This window comes from Mastigoproctus giganteus, chromosome 14, assembly GCF_048544385.1.
Source record: "Mastigoproctus giganteus isolate SK-2022 chromosome 14, ASM4854438v1, whole genome shotgun sequence".
NCBI lineage: Eukaryota > Metazoa > Arthropoda > Arachnida > Uropygi > Thelyphonidae > Mastigoproctus > Mastigoproctus giganteus.
Genome location: NC_143588.1, coordinates 98,150,277 through 98,176,704, shown reverse-complemented (window position 1 = coordinate 98,176,704; position 26,428 = coordinate 98,150,277). Strand labels below are relative to the sequence as shown.

The 26,428-nt window shown below is 36.6% G+C and overlaps 1 protein-coding gene across 3 annotated transcripts in view; it reads right to left on the bottom strand.

Annotated features, from left to right (window-relative positions):
* The window catches only part of LOC150075423 (serine/threonine-protein kinase Doa-like), a 195,194-nt gene that overhangs the window by 68,297 nt on the left and 100,469 nt on the right, over positions 1–26,428 (bottom strand). For all 3 annotated transcript variants that reach the window (XM_090389233.1, XM_090389234.1, XM_090389236.1), the window contains 4 exons: positions 25,915–26,008; positions 25,007–25,073; positions 19,812–19,925; positions 754–844 (listed from right to left, as the gene is read on the bottom strand). In XM_090389233.1, coding sequence (XP_090245359.1) covers positions 754–844; positions 19,812–19,925; positions 25,007–25,073; positions 25,915–26,008 — 366 coding nt within the window. The remainder of the gene's footprint in view (positions 1–753; positions 845–19,811; positions 19,926–25,006; positions 25,074–25,914; positions 26,009–26,428) is intronic.

The window sequence follows — 26,428 nt, the reverse complement described above, 5'->3', positions numbered from 1 at the left end:
CAACACACTCCAATGTGGTTTCCATCTGCTATACTCACCAAATATGGCTCACTGTAACTTCCCCCCAAGCATAGAGCCCCCTTGAAAGATCACAGATTTGCAACAATGAGAAATTATTCAGAATGCAACATAGCAACTATCAGGAATACTTCCAAAAGTTGCAAATACATTGAAATTGTAGTATATAGTGACAAAAAGACTATTTTAAAGAAGATCCATCAGAACAGACAGCAAGACTCATTATTACCTAAATATATTTTTGATCACATCACCTACTATGTTTCCCTACATTCAACATACAAAGCTCAACTGGCTGTGTGTGCACATGCACACATGCAATGCCTACAAATCACTTGAATACTGAAATTATCATAACTGGTTTGTATTTGAACACCAGGCACATTATGTGACTATTAATTAAATACAAATCAGTTATTCATGTTGCTACTACATTTGCCTGCATTATAGCAACATAATCATGGCATTACTAGATAGAATACTTAAAAAAAATGTTCTTGTTTATACTCCGGCGTGACCACCAGGTCAATGGAGTTTACAATAAATCAATCAATCAATACAAATGTTAATTATATTTAGCAGTCATGGGCTTGAACCCTGATACACTCAAGAGTGTGTGCTACTGCACTTGTGCTCCTAACCACTTGGCTACGTCAGGCCTAAAGTTAAAATATGCAAGGAAACTCTGAATACAAATAAAAGTAATAATCAATCAAATATATAACTTATACTTACCAAGAAGTCAAATACACTGAGCCCCAACATTTCAAATGCAATGCACATGTGTCCATGGTAATCAAACCAATCTAACATTTTAACACAGAGGCTAAAACAAAAAAAAAAAAAAAAAAAAACTTCAGATACTGAGAATGTGAAGACATAATATTCAAAATGTTAAAATACCATAAAATGAATTTAATTTAACCTATATATATTTAACAGAACAGCAACAATGCAGGACTCTGAAGGCCTCACCTGAAAAATCTGTTGAAGGTGCTTGCCAGTTTGAGATTAGCAGTTTTACCTCTGCATAACTTCCCAAATACATAATGAGTTTCTACTTGAGTAGTTTGGAAGGGAAAAGTGCTGTTTACATGGATTTAAATGAAACTGGCAAAACACTGTAATATGTATGCATGCATGCACTAGTTTGAATTTTTGCATTTAAAAATTTAATGTATATTTAGTGCTTTCTCTTCCCCCCCCCCTCCAAAAGAATATTTATATTTTTTGAAATAGTTTCATTATTTAAATTCATCTAAAAAAAAAAAGTTAAGCACTGGTATAAAAATAACTTTTCAGAAATAAAATATAAACAAGTGGGACTGTAAGGCCCATACAATCATGTGTGTTACAACTGGTGGTACCATTGCTGCCAGGTTAAGAATATAAAGTTCCTTTACCAGTATTATAGTTCTAATACTGGTGCATGTCAGTTAATCTTACGATGCCACAATAAATGTTAAAAGGTTCCGTTTCAGTTTTTATATATTGTGAAATTCAGTATGTACACTTTAATGTAGGCTGGTATATAACTAGGCAGGTAGCGATGCTGAAAGAGAATGTGCTACGTTACGATATTTCACTTTCATATTATGGGAGTGTCCACACCTGTTTGGATTGAATTTTTCAAAAGCATAATTGGTGATAATAAAAAATAAGTATATGCATAAAATACAATATGGCCCAATATTTAGAATCCTAAAATCCATAAGATAAAATCAGAAAACGATACTGCTATAGTCACTTTCACTGTAATACATCCACCTGGCCATCACTTTTACATGTTGGAGTTTTGTCTTCACTGTTCATGAAATTTTAGCAGCAAAGAAATTATTTAAAGTTTGTTTTGGGCAACTTTTATTGAAAAATACAGTTCTGAATAAACAAAGGCTGAATTTATTAATCTGTGTATGCTCTTGGGCAATTGGTGATCGTGACATTCACCATACCAAACACCGACAAATTCGGCTGACTTTTGGATAAAAAGAGGCTTCTATTACAATTAATTTCACTTACAGCATAGAAATTTTTGTCCAACAGCACAAGAGTACACCCTCAAACAAAAAAAAAAAGTTAAAAGCTACATATCCTCTTATGCCACTGATAAGCAGAAATTGCCATGTGACAGCAATAACTTGGTTATATTGTCCAGTGGCAAGCATGCCCAACTATCATACATAAAATAGCTCTGAATGAAGTTTCACATAGCACTTGGAAATTTTATAACAATAGCCGAAAGGAATACTCTGCACTAGAGTGAAAAGTATTCCATCATACTAATGGTAAGCATCTGGCAGTGTTCAGTGCCTATCTATTGATTTGCCATTGTGAACAGGAACAGTGGCTGAAAAAAAGTTTTACAAGACACAAGTAGTAAGGTGGAGCATCTCAAATGGCAGACATGAAGCACTCGTAACTTTTGCACATGAAGCAGTTCCAATTTAAAGTAAAAAGTCACATATATGCTTTGAAATTTTTTTATAACAGTTCACAGGGATACTCTGTATAGATGACAACCAAAGTTAAAAACTAGGTATCTTTTTGTGCTGGTGGTAAAAGTTCAACAAGTGTTCACTGCATTACTCTGTAATAGTGTAATAGTTGTTCCACTAGCTGTGACAGTGTAACAACCAGTTGTTACACTGTCACAAAACACAGCAAAAGTGCCAATTTGGTGATCTGGTAGTTTCTGAAGCATATGGTCTTTAGGCTATTTTCTAAATTTCATAATTGTAGGTGAAGTGCTTTAACTTCGTGTACTCAAGATTATCTACATGATTTCTATTCCTCTTCTTTTCCATTGTTGGATTACTGTTTTAAATCTTTTGAACCTAGTATTTGCTCAACTTGTGTTGGAGAAATTATCCTTCCAGGCACAAACTTTTATTCCTAATTCCACCAAAACTCTCATTCCTTACCTAAAGCTTGGTTCCCTAAAAAATAGTAGAAAGCTTTTCAAAGATACAAACATGGCATATTGAATGGCATATATCTACATCTCCAGGACTTCATTGCTAAACTAAAGCAAAAAACAGTTGTAAATTAAGCTAAGCTATACATATGATCTAGTAATAACAGTTGTAGACAAGTCAATAATAAATCCAAACTTGATTTTCAAAAGGCAAAGAGTAGAAAACTCTCTTCTTGTCCAGATGGTAAATAAGCCTTCTGGGTCTCTGGCCAAAGCTACGCCACAATCTCTGTCAATTCATACTTCCACCTCTGTTACATCCAAAGATAGCTGACCTACTAATATCATACTTTTCCACTTAGACTTACATTAATGATTTTGATAATCTTCTTCCTACTATACCAAACAATACATTCCATGTCTCCCATGGTCATCTGATAGGACACTAGAAGTATCCTGAAAAATCTTGATGCCAGGTTCTGATAACCTTTCTCCACCCTTTTAACACTTATTTCACTGCCTTTTCCTTGCTGACTGAAAATTTCCAAGTCAGCTTATTACATAAATTTCCTAATTTCTCAAATAATGCTAATATTCATCAAGGTTCTGTTCTTTCTTTCACCCATTACCTCATTTCAGAAGATGGTAGCTTATGGCATCTTCTGAAAGACTCAATTTTTACGTGGTTGTTTGGACCAGATTAGGTCTTCTGAGGTTGGTTGCCCTCGGAGGTCTGCTCTCTGGAATTGGGTACTCGACAAGTACCTGATCCAGCGTGATATTGAGGGTACTGACATCATGGCTTATTCAGATGATTTGGCGTTCCCTGTTGGAGGTAACTCCCACAGGGAACTTGAGGCATGAGCGTCTGCATGCTCTCCTACTTAATATCATGGATATTAAGTACGAGAGAACGCAGCTTGCCGTGGCTCCCACTTTGTAGCTCATGCCAAAAATCTTAGAGCTAGAGTGAAGTGGATATACACAAGCTCCAGCATTTCACCTGTGTGGATTGAATTATAAGGGGGGGTGCCCTCCTCACCACCTCCTTTGTGACTTGTTTAGTCCCAGTCCTGACATACGTAGCTGAGGCTTGAGGAGGGCACGCTGAACACACTCGTGTCCACAGAGCTCTTCTGTCAGCTCAGCGTTTTCCTCTTCTAGGTAATTCTGTGTCCTAGCTGGTAAGTGTCCAGCAGACTTGCTGGTGGCCAGAGTTCGTTCGTTCGTTCTCTACAATAACGAAGCAGCAGCTGTTGCTCCCGATTTCCTATCTGAGCAGAGGAGAATTGATGAGAGTTGGATTCTATGCATCAGGTTTAAAGGACCAATTCTGAGAAGGGTTAGCATCTCTACACCTTTATGTCCTCCATTCATACTGGTGGCCAATGACAAAGACTGGCTGCAGTTTGGGGTTGCTTCTGCGGATGTCCTGACAGGACATGGCCTGAGGTCAAGGCTGTTTCAGCTGGCATTAGTGTCCTCAGATCTGTGCTCCTGTGGGGAGCCGAAAACTGGCCTTCATATCAGGCTTTCATATCCTTGTTATGGGGATTTGAAAGCTGGGTTGGAGTGAGGGATTCTCATTCTCTCTCTCTCTCTCTCTCTCTCTCTCTCTCTCTCTCTCTCTCTCTCTCTCTCTCTCTCTCTCTCTCTCCCCCAAGAATCCACGTTGGTGGAGTTGACAGATAGGAACACGTACGGCAAACAAGCTCTTCTTGCTAGAGTAGTGACCTACCTACTTGTGGTGGGACAGTAGTTTCTGCTGAGGGCAATGGCCTGCTCCCATTGCGAGGCCAAACGTTATGAGCTCAAATTACCAGTCATTGAGTTGGGGTATAGTTATCTATGTTACTGTTTGTTAAATATATATGATGTTTTAGTTGACAGGTCCTATAACACAGATCAGAACTATAGTGGAACTTCTCTATTACGAACTTCTATTTAACGAATTTCTCTATATTACAAATTTTTTTGAAAAACACTGCACCTTGAAACGAAATTACATGTAAAATTAACCCCATAGTCTCTCTATAACGAATTTTTAAAAAAAAATTTGCAAAAGCATTTTTGAAGAGTTTCAAGCATTTACTGCTAAACAGCCGCTCAAATATACTGCCTCCTTCCTTCCTTCCAAAATTGCACATTAGCATCTGGAATTAAATAATCATCCTTTTAGTGAACACTTGTGGCCATTGACACCCGTAGGAGGGTCTTTGTTTCATTTTTGTTACAGTTATTAAACCAAATGAGTTTTCTTAAAAGTGGTCGTAAACTTTACAATAAATAGGGTAGATTTGTAAATTGATGTTGGTTCAGGGGAAAACGAAATTCGCTGCAGTGGCTTGGATTTGGATTTATTGGCGCATTAGCTTCTATGGCTATAATGTGCCAAGAACAACTGCAGTGGCAATAAATAGAATGCTACCATAGTCTGTTTTTAGTAATGCCTACTGAGTGACATTCACTTCTCACCTCAACTGTACCACGTGACATTCCTGTCAATCATTATATGATATGTCCGTTCTCATCTAACTGGACTCCCAGTAGATGGTTTTCATGACTTTTTTTTTTTTTTTTTTTTAATTTCATTCATCATCAATCACATACGCTATATGCTCTTATATTTTTTTTCTCTGAAAAGCAACATACAGCATACATTAATCATAAATTTTCTTTCGGGTATATATGAATGAAAGCAGAATAAAAGAAATTCACAAAGTCGTATATTTCTTTAAAGTGATTGATGGGAAAGGTCACGTGATATTGTTGAATTGGCAAGCGAACGTCATTGAGTAGGCAGTACTAACAATTCACTATATGGCCAGCGCAGCGAAGTTTGCGATGTATGTATCAGCAAGAGCTGCAGTAGAGTAATTTTTACATTTGTGGAAACAATGTCGAAGAGAAAGTGTTTAAGTATTAATGATAAAGGAAAGATTTTTATGATATTGACCAGGGTTTTAAGAAAAAAGATGTTGTGGAGAAATGTGGCAAACCTGCAAGCAGTTTATCTATGATTTTAAAAAATTTAGAATCAATTTTAAATGCAATTGAAGGAGGAGCAGACAAGAAGCGAATTAAGTTGTGTATATACGAAGGTGTTGATAAAGCTGTTCTAAAATGTGCAAATAATACGTGAAAAGAATATACCAATATCAGGCCTAATAATTAAGCAACAAGCTCTGAAATCTGAAATCTGTCCTTTCGAATGAAATTCCAAGGGACTATGCAAATACAGAATTTAATGCGAGCACTGGGTGGCTAGATAAATTTAAGTAGCACCACAGAATTGTGGTAAAGGTTATTTGTGGAGAAAGTGTTAATGTACGCAAAGAAGATTGCAACAGTTAAAGGAACAATACCTTAAAGAAGATTTTGGAAGAATATGAGCGTAAGGATGTTTTTAATGCTGACGAAATGGGTTTATTCACGGAGTTCTATGGTGGATGATGATGAGAGAGATAGCAGCAGTAAAAGGCAAAGGAATAGGTTTTAATTTTAGAAAAGGAAATTACAATGCCTTAAGGTACTATATGGCCTCTATTAACTGGGTAGATATCGCAGAGAGAATGAATACATTTGAACTGTGATATGCTTTTAAAACATTAATCACAGATGCCTTGAATGCGTATTTACCTTAAAAAAAAAAAAAAAAAAAAAAAAAAAAAATACTCCACGAGGAGTGTTCCAAGTTGGATGAATAGTGAAGTTGCCACATTACTTGAGCAGAAAAAGATGGCATGGAAAGATTAGAGCAATAAAAAGTACTAAAGCCTATAACAGCTACAAGATGATCTGTAATACAGCCACAGAAAAGGTTCGACAGGCAAAGGCAGTTTATGAGAAATCACTAGCAAAGAGGGGGGGGGGGGGGGATAAGGAATTCTTCACATATATAAATGCCAAGAAGAGCAGCACAAACCAGATCGGACCTTTACGTAAGGGAAAGGGGATAGTATTAAATACACCAGCTGCCGTTGCAGATGAACTCAACAGTTATTTTGCATCGATATTTGTAAATATCGATGCAAAATAAACTTTTTGTGGCAATGAGAAATTGTGGGAGCGAAGTTAAAACACATGTAATTAATGATATTGAAATTTCGCAAGATTATTTAATGAAAAAACTTTCGGGCCTACAGACCAGTGAGGCTCCTGGAGTTGATGGAATATACCCTATAATCTTAAGGGAGGCGGCAAGCGAGTGCATTGAACCATTGAGAATAATAATGCGAGAAACACTAGACTCTGGGGAGATTCCCTTGGATTGGAAAAGTGCCAATGTATCTCCCATACAAAAGGGTGGCTCTAAAAGTGAAGTTGGAAATTATCGACCTGTCAGTCTGACTTCAGTAGTAGGGAAAATCATGGAGGCAATGATCAAGGGTGGAATTCAGGATCATTTGGATCGAATTGAAATTCTCAAGGATTCTCAGCTTGGTTTTGTAAAGGGAAAATCATGTTTAACAAATCTCATTCGCTATTTCGAAAGGGTCACTCACGAGCTGGATTTAGGGAATAATTTCGACATTGTTTATTTAGATTTCAGCAAAGCTTTTGACTCAGTCCCACATGAGCGGTTGCTTTATAAGCCGGAACAGGTTGGAATCACTGGGAAAATCCTTAGATGGATAGACGGATGGCTTCAGGGCAGGAGACAGAGGGTTGTGATAAATGGGTATTTCTCAGATTGGGTTGATGTAAGAAGTGGGGTTCCCCAAGGATCAGTATTAGGACCACTGTTGTTTTTTATTTTCATAAACGACATCGACGAAGGGATAGAGGGCATGATGTCTAAATTTGCAGATGATGTTAAAATTGGTAGAGTAGTTAATGATCAGCTTCTTCAGAGAGACCCAGATAGACTTCAGGAATGGTCAGAAAAATGGCAGCTATGCTTTAATCTAACAAAGTGTAAGGTATTACACCTGGGAAACAGTAATCCCAAAATAACTTATTCACTTGGTGGAGTTCAACTAAACCCAGTACTGGAGGAAAGGGACTTGGGTGTTACGATATGGTCAGACATGAAATTCTCTGAGCATTGTAAACAGGTTGCAAGGAAGGCCCATGGTGTCCTATCAATGATCTATCGAACTTTTGCAAGTAGAGATAGGGACGTGATAATCCCATTATATAAGGCTTTTGTTAGACCACACTTGGAATACTGTGTTCAAATATGGAGACCGCACCTAAAGAAAGACATCAAGCTTCTTGATAGGGTGCAAAGAAGTGGAAGTAACTTGCCTGGTGAGATCGGCAAAAGGGTGTCCTTATGAAGAAAGACTTCGAATATGTGGGTTGCAGAGTTTGGAAACTAGACACCTTAGAGGAGATTTGATCGAGGTGTTTAAGGCTCTGAGAGGCATCAGTAAAATGAATGAGGACGAAATTTTTAAGATTATAAATGATGCTAGAACTAGGGGACATAAATTCAAGTTACGGGGGGGGGGGGGGGGGGTAATGTTTAGATTGGACTGCAGAAAGTTTTATTTTAGCCAGTGAGTTATAAATTACTGGAATAAGTTGCCTACATGGGTGGTAGAGGCTGACAGTTTAGGGAAATTCAAAGGTCATCCAGATAGTGCCTTCGGGTCAGGGAAGCACATAGGATGATAGGTTTAATTTCCTTTTCTTTTATTAATTGTTATTATTTATTTTTTTTTTTTCTTTTTTTTCTTTTTTTTTTTTTTTTTTTTGGCTGGTGCAGCATAAGCCATAGGCTTTCTTGCACCATGCGGCCATTACCAATACTATTCTTTAAATGTTTACTGAATAGAACACTTGCTTTTAAGGATGATAAATGTTTTGGCGGAAAACAAAGCAAAGAAAGAATTACTGTGCTAGTTGGAACAAATATGACAGGAAGTGAAAAAATTAAGACTTTTAGTCATCAGAATATCAAAAAACCCAAGATGTTTTAGAGGCACAAAATCTTTGGAAGTTGACTAAACCTTTAATAAAAAAGCATGGATGACAAGTGATATTTTTGAAGAATGGATATTAAAACTAGACAAGCATATGCAAAAAAAAAGAAGGAAAATTGTGTTAGTAACTGACAACTGTCCATCACATCCTGCAAAACTTAAAAGTGCGAATTTGTTTTTACCACCAAACGTAATGTCAAAACTCCAGCCAATGGACCAAGGCATTATTAAAAATTTTAAATTTCGATATCGAAAGAGAATAATAATGAAGATTGTCAATGCGTTATCAGAAAATAGAAACTTGGAGGTTACAATTAACCTTAGAGATTGCATCTCTGAACTGGCAAAAGTTTGGACAAACAATGTCACTGAATACACTATTCAAAATTGTTTTTCGAAAGCGGGATTTGTATTGAATACTGAAGTTGAACGACTGGACGAAAAAGATGAACTGCCCCTTTCACAACTGAAAAATTTTGAACATTATTAGAATCGTCCGGAAACATTGAAAATGAAATAAAACTGGATAGTTATGTTTGTGTAGATCACAGCAGAACATCCAAATGAAGATGAAATACTGCTGAACAATGTTAGACGCGACCATGATCACGAAGAAATTAACAATGACGCTGAAGACACATCAGAACAACCCGTAGAAAAGCCAACTCGTGAAGAACTGATTAACGCTTTTTAAACGGTTCGTATAGGTCTACAGTTTTGTGAAAATGTCCCTGATAATGTTTTTAATGCTCTGAACAAATGTGAGGTTTTCTTTAAGAATCAGACAATTTTTTAATTGCACTGTGCAAACGAAAATTACAGATTTTTAAATTTGTGATACTTACAGGCAAAAATTGTGTAAACGTGATTTAAATAAGTATGTCTTTGAAATAAAATACATTAAAAATAAATGTAGATTTGTTTTAATTTTCTAATTAGATAATTTCTAATAAAAAAGATTTTATGTATAACGAAATTTCTCTATAACGAATTTTTTCACTGGATTTATCGAATTCATTATAGGGAAGTTCGACTGTATATGCATATGGGCAAAAGCCCAGGTAGGTGGATAGGTTGGCTATTCATTCAAATGACTCTTTACTTCATACATTAATGGTCTTCTTCAACTGACTGCAAATCCTGTCCAAAGTATTTCTGAAGACAGTACTATATTCCACTTTGCAATTTCATAAATCCCACTCTTCGCAAATTACATGCAAGATTTATGAAATTTTAAGCAGGTATAACAGAACAGATCTCTAGAATCCTGATATCACGTCTGCTGTGTGCAACTACCAGAGGAAGATTTCCATGGTGGTTTCACAGGTTAAATCTCTGGTTTCTGGAATAGTCAAGGAGTGGAGCTGTGCACAAGAAGTTGTGCAGCTACATCTGGAATATCCACCACGAACTCCTTAAATGCTGCTTCTAAGTAATTCTCTGACAGAACAAAGGAAACTAAGTCTGATGCTCATGTGCTAAAACATATCACATATATTTATTCTTCTACATAAAAAAAAAAAAGAAAGAAAAAAACAACACTCAAGCTTCCTCCCCTCCAAGTGTTACTTTTCTTCTACACAGCTACTGGCTGCACAAATCTGAAATCTGCTCTACTGTGGAACTGTTCCTAAATAATCTTCCTTATTTATATTTAAAAACAATATTGACAATAGAGCTGCAGCTCCACAGGTACTGCTATGAAAAGATTAAGTGAGTCTTTATATAAACTTTATATCCTTCCTAAATATAAACACACTTTTACTTGGTTGGTTTTGAAGCAATTTATAGTTTTTGCAGAGTAACTGTGTGAGGTGTAGTGTCACTTTTGGGTATAGTGCCACTTTTCAATAAATATATATAAAAAACATAAGTAGAATATGTAAATTAAGTTAATAAAATAAATGGCAAGCCATATAAGAAGCAAATACAAATAAATTATGTAAGGGAGGGTCCCCGGTATCTGAGTATTCATTATCCAAGTCCCCGCAGGATTTGAAATTAAAGAATTAAAGAAAATTCTCTTAATTAAAAGAATCAATTGACCAAGCACTTAAATATTTTTGTGAGAATTTGCTGCATGATATGAAAATCTGCTACACAATCATCTTCATGATCATGCAGCAAAAGTTAAGCGCGACATTAAAGACATTTTATGATAAACAAAAAGCATCATCAGCTTCTAAATCTATTCCTTTTAAATTAAATGATAATTTTGACAGATTTTCCTTATTTAAAAATTTTTATAGTTCCTCAGCCTTCAATGCCACCAATACTGAACTGCATAAAATATTTCTCTAAACTAAATCAATAGATAAGAAAAATTAATCACATTAATTGTGGTTGATTTTTCATTTTTATCTATGGTTACACTGCCTTTTTCTATCTTTTATTTTAATATCTGTAGTTTTGCCTATGTTTTGTGGCCAGTGCTAATGATGCCTGATTTGTTCAGATTTTCTGCTATAATCTTTGCTGTATCATTTCCCCCCCACCACAGATTAGTTCCAATTATTACAGTCTGGTTTACCATTGAACCCTGTAATATTTTACTTTTCAGTAATTATAGAAAATCTTTTCAGCAGCTTCTAAATCTATTCCTTTTAAATTAAATGATAATTTTGACAGATTTTCCTTATTTAAAAATTTTTATAGTTCCTCAGTTTACTACACTATTCCATTTTTATGTTATTTCCACCTTCTCTGCTATTATTATTGTTTATGGCACATTTAAATATATTTCCACTTCAATATTTATAAATATCCTGCAACCATCCTTTTACAATTTATGTCCTCTTATGTGCATCATCCAATAAAGAATAAAGATGCCATCAGCATTTAGTTTACTAAATTCATTTAAAGCCTTTAATGCTCTAATCGGGTCTTCTCAGAGTGCCTAGTTCTATGCAAATTGCAGTGTCCGGTAACAAGGTTTAGTTTTTCTGTAAATTGCAGTGCCAAGTAAAAGTACTCTTTTAAATCTTGCTGCTCTTTGCACTCATTCCAACAGAGCCACACTCTTCCTAAAATGATGCTTCCAGACTTTTATGTAATACTCATGATGCAGCCTATCACACAATGAACTAATCACCTCATTGTCTGTGCTGGCAAAAGTCCTGTGCATTGACAGGACCCAATGAGCTGACCTAGAAACCAATCTCCACTGCTCAGAGAACATCCTGTTGGACTGTTCAATTACTCCAAAATCTATTTTGTTCTCCAATACTTTGAGTGTGGTGCCATACAACTGGTATGCCATTCTGGGATTACTACTACTCACAGACAGTACCTTGAATTTATCAATGTTAAACCTCAATCGCAATGCACCTACTTAATTTCTCTAGGTATTGTTGTAGTAGCATACCCTACTTCCTGTAACTACCCTGCAACCTTTTTATCTTAGACAGATATTAAACTTGATATGCCTTTATTAATATCGTTAATAAATACTGAAAACAACAATAGGGGCCAGTGATGAACCCTGAGGGACTCCATTAATAACATAACTCCATGATGAGTGGCAGTCATTAATAGCCACCAACTTCTGCCACACAAACATTCCTATATCCACAGCAGTAACCTACCGTTAATGCCAAACTACTCCAATTTATACAGCAACCTTTCATGCAGTATGATTGATGACTTTTGAGGTTATGATGAACATCGTGGCGAGATCCAATATTCCTTACATTTCGAGGGTACAGCTCTAAAACGATGTTCACAGGCCGGCCACTAGTTAGTACACTGGATCGAACCTATTGGTAACTGTCTAGGAGGCTTCCGGATCAGCTGGTGTATAATCTTGCTACCTCTACTCTGCCAGATGGTGACTGGAGGGAGTCCGAGTAGTGTGTATGCAGTGAGCATTATCGAGGCCACGTTATGTCAAGGATCTGGGTATATTCTTACCGTGTGTACGCCATATCCAAAAATTTCATTACTTCATACAGCATGTCCCACCCACTTTTTCAGGCATCTCCGTAGCCAGGTGGGAAGGAGCAGCAGTGCGTAGCACACGCTTCTTGATTAGACCGGGGTTCGAGCCCGTCGCCACCAAATACGGAGGATGCGGAAAGGTCAGGGAATGACCACCGCATATCCCCGAGCAATATGGCCTTAGTTGCTAATGCTCCTAAAAAAAACCAAACCCACTTTTTCTTACTATTCAATACACCATGAATTGTCAAACTAATAGAGCAAGCTTATCTGCGAAAAGATCTAAACCTCCCAAGCACTTCCTAATTCATTTCACAAATATACGTGGCCTCAATTCTAATCTCAACGATGTCCATTTCCACTTGCAGTCTGCCAAACCCCATGTACTTTTTCTGACAGAATCTCAGTTATCAGTTGATTCAAATACTGCTCATCTCAGTTGCCCAAATTATTCGCTGTATGATTCCTTTCGCCTCAAAGGTGGTACTTGTGCATATGTCCGTTCTGATATTCCTGGTCAGAGACTTGGCAATTTGGAATCTCCTCTCTTTGATCTTCTCTGGCTTAAAATCTCTTTACCTCATTGTGTCAAATTCATCTGTTGTTTCTACCGTTCTACCAACTCCCCTAATCACTTGGAGCTCTTTGACTTCCTCTCTTTGCAACTTGACTTTCTCCAGTCAAACTTTCCTAACAGTGAGGTAATTTTCCTTGGTGATTTTAATGTTCACAACTCCAGCTGGCTTCCGTTTTCTAGTCATACCGACCCAGCTGGTCGAAATGCTGAGGATTTTGCAATTACTAATGACCTTGCACAGATTGTTCATTTACCTACAAAAATACCGGACAGTCCTAATCATACAGCCAATACGCTTGATCTTTTTCTCACAAACAACCCTTCTAAGTACACGGTCGATGTGAGAGGTCGTTTAGGCACTTCAGATCACAACTTGGTGATTGTCTCTTCCCCAATGGAACCTTTATCTCGTGGCTATTCCCAACCTCGTGTTGTTTGGCATTACAAGAATGCAAAATGGGATGACCTGCGGGACTTCTTTTCCTTGGTCGGATTACTGTTTCAAAACTTCTGATGTCAACGTTTGCTCAGATAGTGTCAGTGAAAATATCCTTGCAGGAATGGAATCCCTTATCCCACACTCCACTTTAAAATCTCACAAGCACATTACAAATATTGCTTCCTCTGCATCTAAAAAACTTGGTTTTCTCTTTCACTCTCGGCGTTACATTTCTTCCAAACAGCTGCTCACTCTGTATAAATCACAAATCAGCCCAGCCATGGAATATTGTTCCCACATCTGGGGTGGTGCCCCCAAAACCTCTCTCAGGCTTCTTGATTCCATTCAGAAGAGGGCAGTTAGGTTAATTAATGATTCATCTCTAACAGAGTCTCTCCACTCGCTGTCTCATAGACGCACTGTTTCTGCTGCATGCCTCTTCTACAGATACTGCCATGGGCACTGTTCTTCTGAATTAGCTTCTATAATTCCCGCTCTCTCTTTCAAAACAGTCCGAACACGTGCCGCCAACATCCATTTACTGTCCAACTTCAAACCCACAGAACCAACTTTTCATCTTCTTCGTTTATTCATTCAACTGCCGTTTTCTGGAACAACTTTCTTTCATACGTATTTCCTGAAAATTACAGTCTGCAGAAGTTCAAGTCCAATGTCAACAAATATCTTCTTTCATCTTCTCAAACTCCAACCCAAGCACGGTACTAAGTACTATAGGTTCTAATACCTCTCGTGTTTGGAGTTTACATTAAAAAAAAAAAAGAACGGTATCAAAAGCTTTACTGAAGTCTATGTATAAAATGTCAAAGTTATTTTTTGCATTCAGTTCAATGCAATGCAACTAACATCATAGTAGCTGGCTGAATTGGTCAGGCGTGATCTCCCTTTAACAAATTGAAGATGTGATTTCCATATAAATCCATTCCTGTCAAGATAATCCTGCAAGACTTCTTTAACCACTGATTATTTTCCATGGAACAGAAGTCAAACTTACAGCTCTATAATTACTCACGTCACTCACTGTTCCCCTTTGATCAGGAGACAAAATGCCCATCTCCAATCCAAAAGGACCTCCCCAGAATCCAAGGATGCTCTCATATTTATGGCTGAAGGTTTTGCTTACTTCTTTTGTTTTTCTTTTGTCATTATTCTTGCATAAATTCCATCAGCTCCAAATGCATTATTTACTTTTTGCTTCAATAATTTTCCTTCCACTTTCCTCTCAGTTATCACAAAATAAGTTAGCTCCTTTAGAATTAGGTATAATTCTGGTATCCCCTAAATACTACTTCACTCACAAATGTAAATGCAAAATATTTATTTCATTTGTCGGCAATGTGAACAAGATCAGTAATAGTATTATGCCATTCATATCTAAGCCCAAAGTGGTTTATTACTTTCCTACTAGCATTAATATAAACAAAGAATTATTTTCTGCTTTTCTTTACATTCTTAACCAGAAACTTCTCAATCTGCCTCAGCCTGCCTAACCCTTTTAGTGACTTGATTACAGACTAGTTGGTAGTTGAGGTTTCTGTTCCCCCTGATGATTTATACCCATCCCATACATTTTTCTTCTCTGCCACTAGTCCATCAGTTCATCTAACATCCATTTAGGTCTAAACCTTGAACAATATCTCTTGACTCGTATAGAAAGCTTAGTAACATCTATGACTACTTCCCTGAATGCTTGCCCATTTATAATTTGCAGTTGTTATCATCATTTGGTCCTGCTTGAAAAGAATTTAAAAACCATTGTATTTGCTTTTGTGAAAGCAAAATCTCCTTTCCTTTACACCTGACAGTGGTTATATCTTTAAAAAAACTGCACATATTTATGGCTGAAGGTTTTGCTTACTTCTTTTGTTTCCAACACTATAACCAATGCCACCTAGTAGTTCCTTCACCTGAAGATGCTTAATGCATGAAGAGTAACTGCTGATAATCAGATCTAGTATCATCCCTCTACTGTTGCCTCTCTTATTCACAGTGCAGAAAACAGTCATCCAATAAATTCAGAAATTATCTGCTACTGTTTGAGTGACCAACCCACAATTTGCAGTAAATATCAGAAATTTAAAATCTCCCATCGTAAGGCATTCTGATTGACTGGCCTACTCTATATTTCTCCAGCACAACTAACAGTGATTCGGCCCTGCATGCCTAACAGGGATTTGTGCTTCATCTACTCCATCCACACAGCTGAAACTTCAACTCCTAATACAAGGTGTGGCTATTAAATAATGAGACTGTGAACACGGCCACTACACACTAAATGCCACTTGTGAAACAAAGGCACAGCAGTTGACCTTGAATCTTTCCCTAGTTGTCTGCCAAGTCAAAGTTCAACAAGTTCATTCACTTTGCAGTGAGACAGGTTTTCATTACCCTGTATTTTTGCAGTTTTCCAGAAAAATGACAGCAAAAGAATCAAACAATGAATCAAGGTCAAATTTTTAACAAAACTAAAGAAAACACCAACTGAAAGTTGAGTTATGTCAAGTTTACACAGAAGATGCTTATGTCAAGTGCCCTGGGGTTTGAATTACAAAAGATTTTCTAGAAGGAAGAAAGAATGTGGAAGACTATGAACAATGAGGGTGCAAGTATCTAAGAAAACTGATGAAAATGTGGACTGGATAAAGACAGTAATTAGAAGTGATTGTCATTTAATCTTTAGAATGGTTTCATCAGAACTCAATATGGACAAAGAAACAGACAAATTTTAATTGAAAATTTAGGCATGAAAAAAAGTGTACGGAAAGATGGTGACAACAATTTTGAATGAAAATCAAAGAATGAGAAGACTCCAAGTTTGTCAAGATGTTTTTTAAAAACTTGATATGCTTTTATTTTCAAAAAGCAAAAAATATTAATTCTGCTGATCCTTGCAAAAAAAAAAAAAAAAAACACCACACCAGTCACCAGTACAATCCAGAAACTAAACGACAATCAATGTCATGGAAGACAAAACAATCTGCCAGGCTTAAAAGAATGTCAAAATCACAAATGAAAACCATGCTCCTTGTTTTCTTTGCTTTTAAAAGAATTTTTATGACCAAATAGATCCCACCAAATCAGACTGTCAATCAAACATAGCTTACTGAAGTTTGGACAAGGCTGCATGGAAAAATTCAAAAGGAGATTGGTTATTTATTGGTTATTTGTTTTTTTTTAGGAGCATTAGCAACTAAGGCCATATTGCTCCGGGATATGCGGTGGTCATTCCCTGACCTTTCCGCATCCTCCGTATTTGGTGGTGACGGGCTCGAACCCCGGTCTAATCAAGAAGCGTGTGCTACGCACTGCTGCTCCTTCCCACCTGGCTACGGAGGCGCCTCCAAAAGGAGAGACCTGAATTGTGGAAGAATGGTTGAATGCTCCTTCAAGACAACATTTCTTGGGATTTACTCGCCAGACCTAGCCCCTTGACTTTTATCTCTCTTCCCTAAACTGAAAAGTGTATTAAGGGAACCTATTTTCAGTCCATTGAAGACATTCGGGGGGGGGGGGGGGGAATGACCTACAGAAACATTTCTGTGCCTTATTTTTATTCTTCTTATATATTTATTCTTAAATTACTTTGAGGGGGATAAACTTGTAAGGCATGAAATAATTCATTACATTTATTTTATTGCATCAGTCAAATACAATAAAATAAATAATGAAACGCTAACCAATTCATTATTTAATAGCCACACCTTATATATGCTCTTTATTAAGCCAGACGTTGCGTTCCCCAAAATATAGCAAAAATCGTGGCAGGTCACCTGACAGGTACCGAACTTTAATTTCTTGGAAACATTTTCAGATTTTTGTGTTCTGTTTAAACAATATCATATTTCATCATTTCTTAATGAATTATATTATAGTACTTTACTTATTGTAGGTACTTTCTAAGCTTTAATAAAAAATAAAATTTCAGAACAGCATTTTATACCTTTTATTTTCAAAAAGCAAAAAATATTAATTCTGCTGATCCTTGCAAAAAAAAAAAAAAAAACACCACACCAGTCACCATTCTCTTCCATTTTTCAGTTTTAAAGACCATTAAGTGTGTGAAATTTCAAACATGTGCATATAATTACTGCTTATTAGATGTATAAATATTAATAAAAAGCATATCTGATATTATTAGTTACTTCTGTTTTCAGATTTAATTCAAAATTTATTTCAAATTTTGCATAGTTTAAAATCTCACATGCAAATTTTGCATGTGAGATTTCAAGAAAATCATTGTGTCTGGTATCACATTATTCTTCAAGCAAAAAACCAAATACAGTCGATTTCGGTTAATTGGGATGCATCGGGACTAGTGCATTTTGGCCTGATTAAGCGGCTGCCCCAATTATCCGAAGTTCCACGTAAAAAAAGTTAAAAATACAATGAACCCCCCGCTTTACAACTGGTTCACTGTACAATCAAATCATGTTACAATAAAGTACCGTTCACTGTACAATGTGTAGTAAGCGCCGGACAATTGTGATCACGTTTGTGAATTGAATTTTAATTCAATTAAACAGCGATTCTAATTAGCGAAAATAGGAGGAATATTATCCACAGGCTATAAAAGTAAAGATATATTAAGCACAAATTTACCCTTGTTACCTTACCAATTAAAAAATTAAATGATACGTGAAAATCGGAAGAATACAAGTGAAAATCTGAATAATTAATACGTACTGTAATATGTACATACTAACTAGTTGACATTTCTGTTCACTGACATTTGTGGGTGGGGGTTAACATTTAAAACAGTAAAATGATAAGCAATCAATGACAAAGAACACGGTACACACAAATTGCAAGTAACACGATATGCACAAGTGAGAACGGAGTAACAATTTTACGAAGCTTTAAAAATAGGAATGAAGAGAAGATTCTGAAAATTAATTTTTTATATGATTGAAGATTCCATGGAAGTGTAAACATATTTCACCACAATAACCCACAGAATTCCAGCTGTTGGTATTATCGCAAATTCAATAAGATCGAGTTTACTATTCATTTATGATAGATTGCACTAACAGAAAAGCCCAATAAACAGGTGACTGCTAATTGTTTTTATTGTTTTATGACCTTTTTATTGTTGTGACCTCCACAATCAGACCGAACCATGTGGTTCGGTCAGAGAAAATCGTAGGGTAATCTCCAGTGCAGCAATCTCCTGCCCCGATTAAACGGCATGTTGTCCCAATCAAGAGAAGTAATATACCCTGGCAATTTTCTCAATTGGGTTCTGTTTTTTAAGATTTGCCCCAAATAAACGGCTGCCCCGATTAACCGGTGGCCCAAATAACCGGAATCCACTGTAGTTGCAAAGACTGTGGTGGTTAAACTGACAAGTTTTTGCATGCAATTTCCACATGAAAACCATTCAAAAAAAAAAAAAAAACCCAAAAAAAATCACTTCAAACTACTACAATAAAAGTTTCACTATACTTAGGAATGCAGAAAACATTTCAAATTTTTAAATCACTGATTAATGGTTAATGCTGGAATGTTATTTCCTAGGGTCACCTGCCACTATTACAGTTGTTTGTTATTTGGTTTTTAGAAGCATTAGCAACTAAGGCCATATTGCTCCAGGGATATGCGGTGGTCATTCCCTGACCTTTCCGCATCCTCCGTATTTGGTGGTCATTGGCTCGAACCCCGGTCTAATCAAGAAGCGTGTGCTATGCACTGCTGCTCCTGCCCACCTGGCTACAGAGGTGCCTATTACAGAGTTAAGAACTCATTACTAGCTGGGCAGAACTAACATCAATCTTGCCCAGCTTATTCCTCAGTTGCCATGAACTGGAAAATATTCGGGAATTTAAAAAGATTGTCAAAAGTAAGATTCTTTAAACACTAAAATAAGAAAATTGACAAATAAGAAAACTTTAATGCAAATCACTATTGTATGCTCCCTAAATTACTCCAGTTTATAATAACCACTCCAACTAATGCAACGAAGATACTAATGTAGTCACTTACTGTTGTCCAGCAGGATCAGAATCATAAAGCCTTTTCAGAACATTTATTTCTAGTTTGGCTGCTTCTCGATATTTGTCAACATTTTTTATTATCTTCAGTGCAGCAACCTGTTGGCTAGTAGAATGAAAAGAAAGAAGTTTTTCTTTATTATGAATGCTACTGTTTAGATTTTATACACAAAATAGTCAAGTTAGTTAGATTCTGTAGTAAGAAATTCTAAAATCTACTATTTTAACAAGTTATGAAGTTAAATTCAGAAAAAAATAATGAAACAGACTTGTCAGAAATTAAAAACCCATATAGCATAATAAAAAGTTTATTTTTAACTCAAGCCATTGCTCTTGACTTTTCAAAGGCTTTTGATCGTGTCTGGCATAAAGGCCTTCTAAATAAGCTTCCATCCTTTGGTTTGTTACTGTGCTTTGTAATTGGGTATCCAGTTTTCTCTCTGACTGCTCATTGCAGGTGATGGCAGACGGCTCTGTCTTCTAACTTCTCCATTAACTGGTGTTCCCCAACATTCAGTTCTTTCTCCCACTCTTTTCCTCTTGTATATATTAATGACCTCCTTCCATTGACCAGAAATCCTATCCATAGTTTTGCTGACTATAGCATATTGCACCTTCCTGTTTGAGAAACCTTGCCCTGCTGAAACAGCTTCTCGAGTATCCAATGCAAAATCCTTAAATGCTAATCTCCAGTTAATTTTCCAGTGGGGCAAAGATAACTTAATTTCAATCCTTCTAAAACTCAGTCCTGTCTTATATCTCGCAAAAAGGATTCTTCTGCTCCTATGCTTATCTCCAATGACGCTCCAATTTCCAGGCAAGATCTTGGATTATCCTGACTAATAATCTCTCTTGGCATAAAGCACATTACAAATATTGTGTTCTCTGCATCTAAAAAACTAGGTTTTCTCTTCCGTTCTCAGCGTTACTTTTCTTCCAAACAGTTGTTCACTCTGTACAAATTGCAAATCCATCCTATAATGGAATATTGTTCGCACATCTGGGGCGGTACCCCCAAAACCTCTCTCAGACTTTCCATTCAAAAGAGAGCAGTTAGATTGATTAATGTCTTATCTGTAAAAGAGTCTCCACTCTCTCTGTCTCATAGACACAAATTTCTGTTTCTGCTGCATGCCTATCTATAGAAAAGACATGTAGCAGAAACAGAAATTTGCATGGGCACTGTTCTTCTGAACTGGTTTCTATAATTCCTGCTCTCTCTCTTTCAAAGAAGTCCGAACACACATGCTGCAACCAGTCAACTTCCTTCTACTGTCCAAGTTCAAACTCACAGAACCAACTTTTCTTCTTACTCATTTATTCATTCAAATTCTGTTTTCTGAAACAACCTTCCTTCATATGTATTTCCTGAAAATTACAATCTACAAAAGTTCAATTCTAATGTCAAAAGTTATCTTCTTTCATCTTTTCAACCACGAACCCATGCAATGGTACTAAGTACTATATGTTCTTTAAAAAAAGAAAAGTACCTATACATAACAATGGTCCTTGAGGATGAAAAAAAATTTGGTATGGAAAACATATTTATTTAACATGATATACTATAAGATAATAAACTAATTATAAGGAATTGTGGGATGTAGTTTCTTTCTTTGGCAATTCTTTACTTTTTATTTAATTTTAATTCACTTTATTTTGTATTATTAGTTATATTTTGTAGTTTACAATAATATACCTACACTGGTGTGCAACTTAAGGACCAACACTTTTTCTAAGGGTTACAACCACAAAATCAAACAAAATAGCCTGTGGTGATTTGCATAACTGTGGCCGTTCAGTAGAAATCTGGTGCACATGCAAAAATCTGAATCATGATAAGAGGGGTAACATAAACAGATAAAAGCAGCAGTTCAGCAGTTATCGAATTATGCAAATTACCGAATGGTGAGCACGATTGTTACAGACATTCTATTGATTTCATACAGTGCTACAGACAATGAAATGGCCAGTAGACAACACTGGATGACTTTACCCGGGGTCGAATAATTGGGAAACTCGAAGTTGTTGTTGTTATTTGGTTTTTAGGAGCATTAGCAACTAAGGCCATATTGCTCCGGGGATATGCGGTGGTCATCCCCTGACCTTTCCACATCCTCCGTATTTGGTGGTCACAGGCACGAACCCCGGTCTAATCAAGAAGCGTGTACTACACATTGCTGCTCCTGCCCACCTGGCTACGGAGGTGCCAAGGGAAACTCTAAGTGTGAGGAGTGTGGCTGCAGAGTTTGGTATCACCCATAGCATCATCTCACGTGCGTGGTCGGCCTGCAGAACGACAGGTACAGCTGTTCAAACGACCAGTGGTGGTCATCCATGAAAAACAATGCCCAATGATGACCGCTATATATACTGCTACAGGCCAAGAGGGACTGACACCAGACAACGGGATCCATTGCAAACCAGCTACACAGGATGCAGGATATCACGTTTTACTGTGGCCAGGCAACTCCATAAAGGTGGACTGTTTGCCCGATGGCCAGTATGCTGTGTCCCTTTAACACCTGCCCATCGGAGACACAGTTTACAGTGGTGCATCGAACACAAGGACTAGACAGCAGCACAATGGGGTAAGATACTCTTTACTGATGTGAGTAGATTCAGTCTCAGTAGTGATTCTGGACGTCAGCTAATCTGTTGAGAGGTTGGCACACAGTATCACCCTGCAAACATCACTGAAAGGGATTGATATGGTGGTAGAGGTGTTTTTGTCTGGGGAGATGTTATCTTGGATGGACATACACAACTCCAGATAATGGAAGGTGGTACTGTAACCAGTGCACACTACTGTACTGAGGTAATCCTTCCCCGGGTGAGTCTGTTCCGAGGTGCCATTAGCCCCAAGTTCATGTTTATGGATGATAACGACACACCCCATCGCACTGCAGCTGTTGATATGCTTTTGGAAAGTGAGGACATTGTTCGTATGGATTGGCCTGCCCGTTCCACTATCTAAATCCCATCAAACACATATGGGACACTCTGGGGAGATGGCTAGCGGCATGTCTGCACCCACCAGAAAATGTTCACCAGATGAAGATGGCACTGACAGAGGAATGGACGATGTCACAGCAAGAACTTATCAACAACATTGTTCTAAGTATGGACATGCGGTGCAAAGCCTGCATCGATATTAGGGGTGGCCATATCTCCTACTGAGTACCACCTCTTCCCTTTGTTCCATCTTTGGCAGTGATGCATCTGTATCATGACAGCCAGTGCTATGTTGCCATTTTTGAATAAAGTCCCTCTGTACCGTTTTGTTTCCATTGTTGTGTCGGTGTTGTTTCCTTCATTTCTGTACCTCACGAGGTTCCTTTGGTATGCTTTTCCCATATCCAGGCCAATCCTATGAGAAGCTACAGGTGAAAACCTGACTGGTCCTTAAGTTTTGCACACCAGTGTATGTAAATTTAAGCAGACGCCATTACTAAATTTTTAGTGCGAACCCCCTGAAACACTTTCATGAACCCCTAGTGGTTCGCAAACCACCGGTTGGAACCACTGTCCTAGAGGATATGCAAGTACCAGTGTGAGTTAGGTTTCATTTAAGAAGAGTACAATTAAACCACACTACCCACATGGTCATTATCCCTTCATGGTTGCTTTTCTCACGAGCTGGCAGGGAAATTTTTTTTTGCCCAAATGAAAATAAGTTTCATGTGAAAACAAGGTGTTGTGTAACATTACATTTCTCCACTTACCATTTCTGGAAAACTTATACAACACTGTAATCTTGTATGGAAACAGTGTCAAACTCAATTGAGCCATTTAATAAACAGAACACTAAGATATTCAAAGTTCACATGCTGCTTTTTCTTGTTGACTTTCCTGAACTACACTGCACTACAACTCTGAGGACTGTTTTCTGGAGAACACTGGTTACACAAGGTTGTTTTCGTCCCCTTACACAACCTTCCACTTCAAACTTCTGGGATAAATGAGATATTGTTTCTTCAATGAGTTCTGAAAAAAACCTAAAATCTTCTCTGCACAGCAGTTTCTCTTTGTTTTGAGCAGAAGCCTAAACAAGTTTAGGCTTCTGCCCAATTGTGAAAACTTCTCTGCCATTCATGAGCATGTAAAGTACTATGACTTACTTCTGCTCTCCAGAAAAGTTTCTAGGAGTTACTGCAAATTACTGCCTTCTTTGAATGAAATTCAACTAGTAGTTCAGTTTTAACTGAAAACACAAATGTGTCAATTTCTTCCACCAATATGTAGCAGCACATCTTAGAGTGCATGGGTTTGAGATAAGTCAAGTCATTTTTCAATCAGAATGGTGTATGATGATAATGAGTTTCAAAAAAAACCTCCATCAAAACAAAGTACATATCCTTGTGGCTAATAAACCTAAACTAGTAGAATGTTACCAGCAAACAGACCACTGCGAAAGAAGTGTTACTGAATGTCTGTGAGAGCGATCTATGAACAAATTCTGCAAAAAAAAAAAAAAACACCCAACAACACTATGTTCTGAAAGAATTTTGTACTCTTAAGAATGGTGCATATGCTAGGTGTTTTTTTTTTTTTTTTTTCATATCAGGTCATGACAAAAGCCAGTGAGACCTATACTACTCACAACCTTCACTCCACCACAGCAAAGCAATATGAAAATGTGAATTTTCTTAAACACATCTAGTTATCAGCTAAACAGGGCATTCAGTTAAACGAACTTGCTGTAAAGTACTTGCACAGCAACTGCATGACAATATGGTGTGCAATTTCAGTCAAAGGACCATTCGTCTCACTTTGAGAATGAGAAGTCATTATTACTGTCAAAATGCAGTGCAGTGATTTCAATGAATGGCACAAGGCACATCCTGTATGGTGAGGATGACTCTTGACCTAAAGTGACACCTCAAAAGAATCTGCTTATCCCACAAGGAAATAACTACCCATATCCAACTCTCACCAACAGATGCATACTTGTAGGAATTATCAAAAAAAAAAGTTTTTTTATGATCCTGTACCAAATCTGCATAGTATACCAACAAGGCCATTTGAAAGGTGTTTCAATCCATGGAAAAAAAGACTAGAGGCATGCCTTGCACTTATTTTAAAAGTGTACTGTATATTACTTTGAAAAAAGTAATAATAAAAATAAGGAGGCAAGTTAAATATCTAATAAAAATAAAAGGTTATATTTGGTATAATTTATATACTTACTTGTGCACATCTACTACTTTTACTACTTTGCCAAATGTACCTTCACCGAGAGTAGTAAGAATCTTGTCTAAAAAGGAACATAAGAACATTTATATGCACTATATCTAACAACACTTTAAAATTATCTAAATAGTTTAACAAAAATTAAGCTATATTTAAGGTTTTATTCTATATAGTAATCATATGTTAAAAAAAAAAAAAAAAAAACTGATATTTTTAATAGCATGCAATCTAAGAATTGAATTCTAAAAGTTGCATCTAATTTCAGCAGCAAATTATACTAGTCTAATTTATAGGAAATCAAATTACTATAACATTTTTCTGTATAAATCAATGATATTCTAAATTATAATTAAAAAAAAAAAAAATTAAAGTTAACTAGAGTAAGCATTAACTTTTTTTTTTTTTAGTAAAGCATAAAATTACTCAGATTCTCCTATGTTAATATTTAAATTTTACAATATAAATACTTATTACACTAGACTACTTTAATTCTTAAAATGCCATGTTATAAAAAATTAACATTGTAGGTTTATTTCAGTGACTAAAGGAACACAAATGTATGATTAAACTGAATCAGATTAAATCAAGTTAAGAAAGTGAATGAATTTAAAAGCCAAAGAGCACAATACATGATTACTCATGTAACAGTGCATTTCTATGAATTCAACACACCTTGAGTCACTTCTGCAGTATTGTGTGTCTTTTGAAGAGGAATAACATGACTTTCGTCAAATCTTATTCCTTTAAAAATTCTCAACTGACTCAGTCTTTTTTAAATTTCTAATGAAACTGTCAGTATTAAACCTTCAGCAATTACAATAAGCAATAATAAATTTAATCGGCTGTTTCATAATTCTCAAAATCTGTACAGTATTAAACTAAATATTTTACGAAATGATGAGTACATCTGTCTTGAAGGATGTCCCCATGCCTATAGATCAGGTGACCATCTTCATCATCCTCTATGCTTGGTGGACGGGAATTCTTTTCATTTGGAGCCTGCAGTCAATGACAATCCACACCAGATCAATCACAGGACATCAACCATTCCATCAGACCAGGTTCAGGTACGGGACATCAGTCACAAGAGCAAGCCATGTAGAACAGCACATTTTCAAAACCGTGTTCATGAAGATTACCGCCAATTTTCAGGTTCACAGCATCGATCGATGGCAAGAACATGGCAAATGACACAAACAAGGAGGCATGGTCGTGTGAACATGAGTATAAAGGTACAAAAATAAACAAAAATACAACGAAACCTGAATAACCTATTCACTTACATAAGTGTTATCAAACATATATATATATATATATAAATATAATATCCAAATGCACACATCAGCAAATACTCTGAACTGTATTAAAAGAAATTAAAATATTTTCTGAAATATTTAAATATCGAATTCCACCCATGTA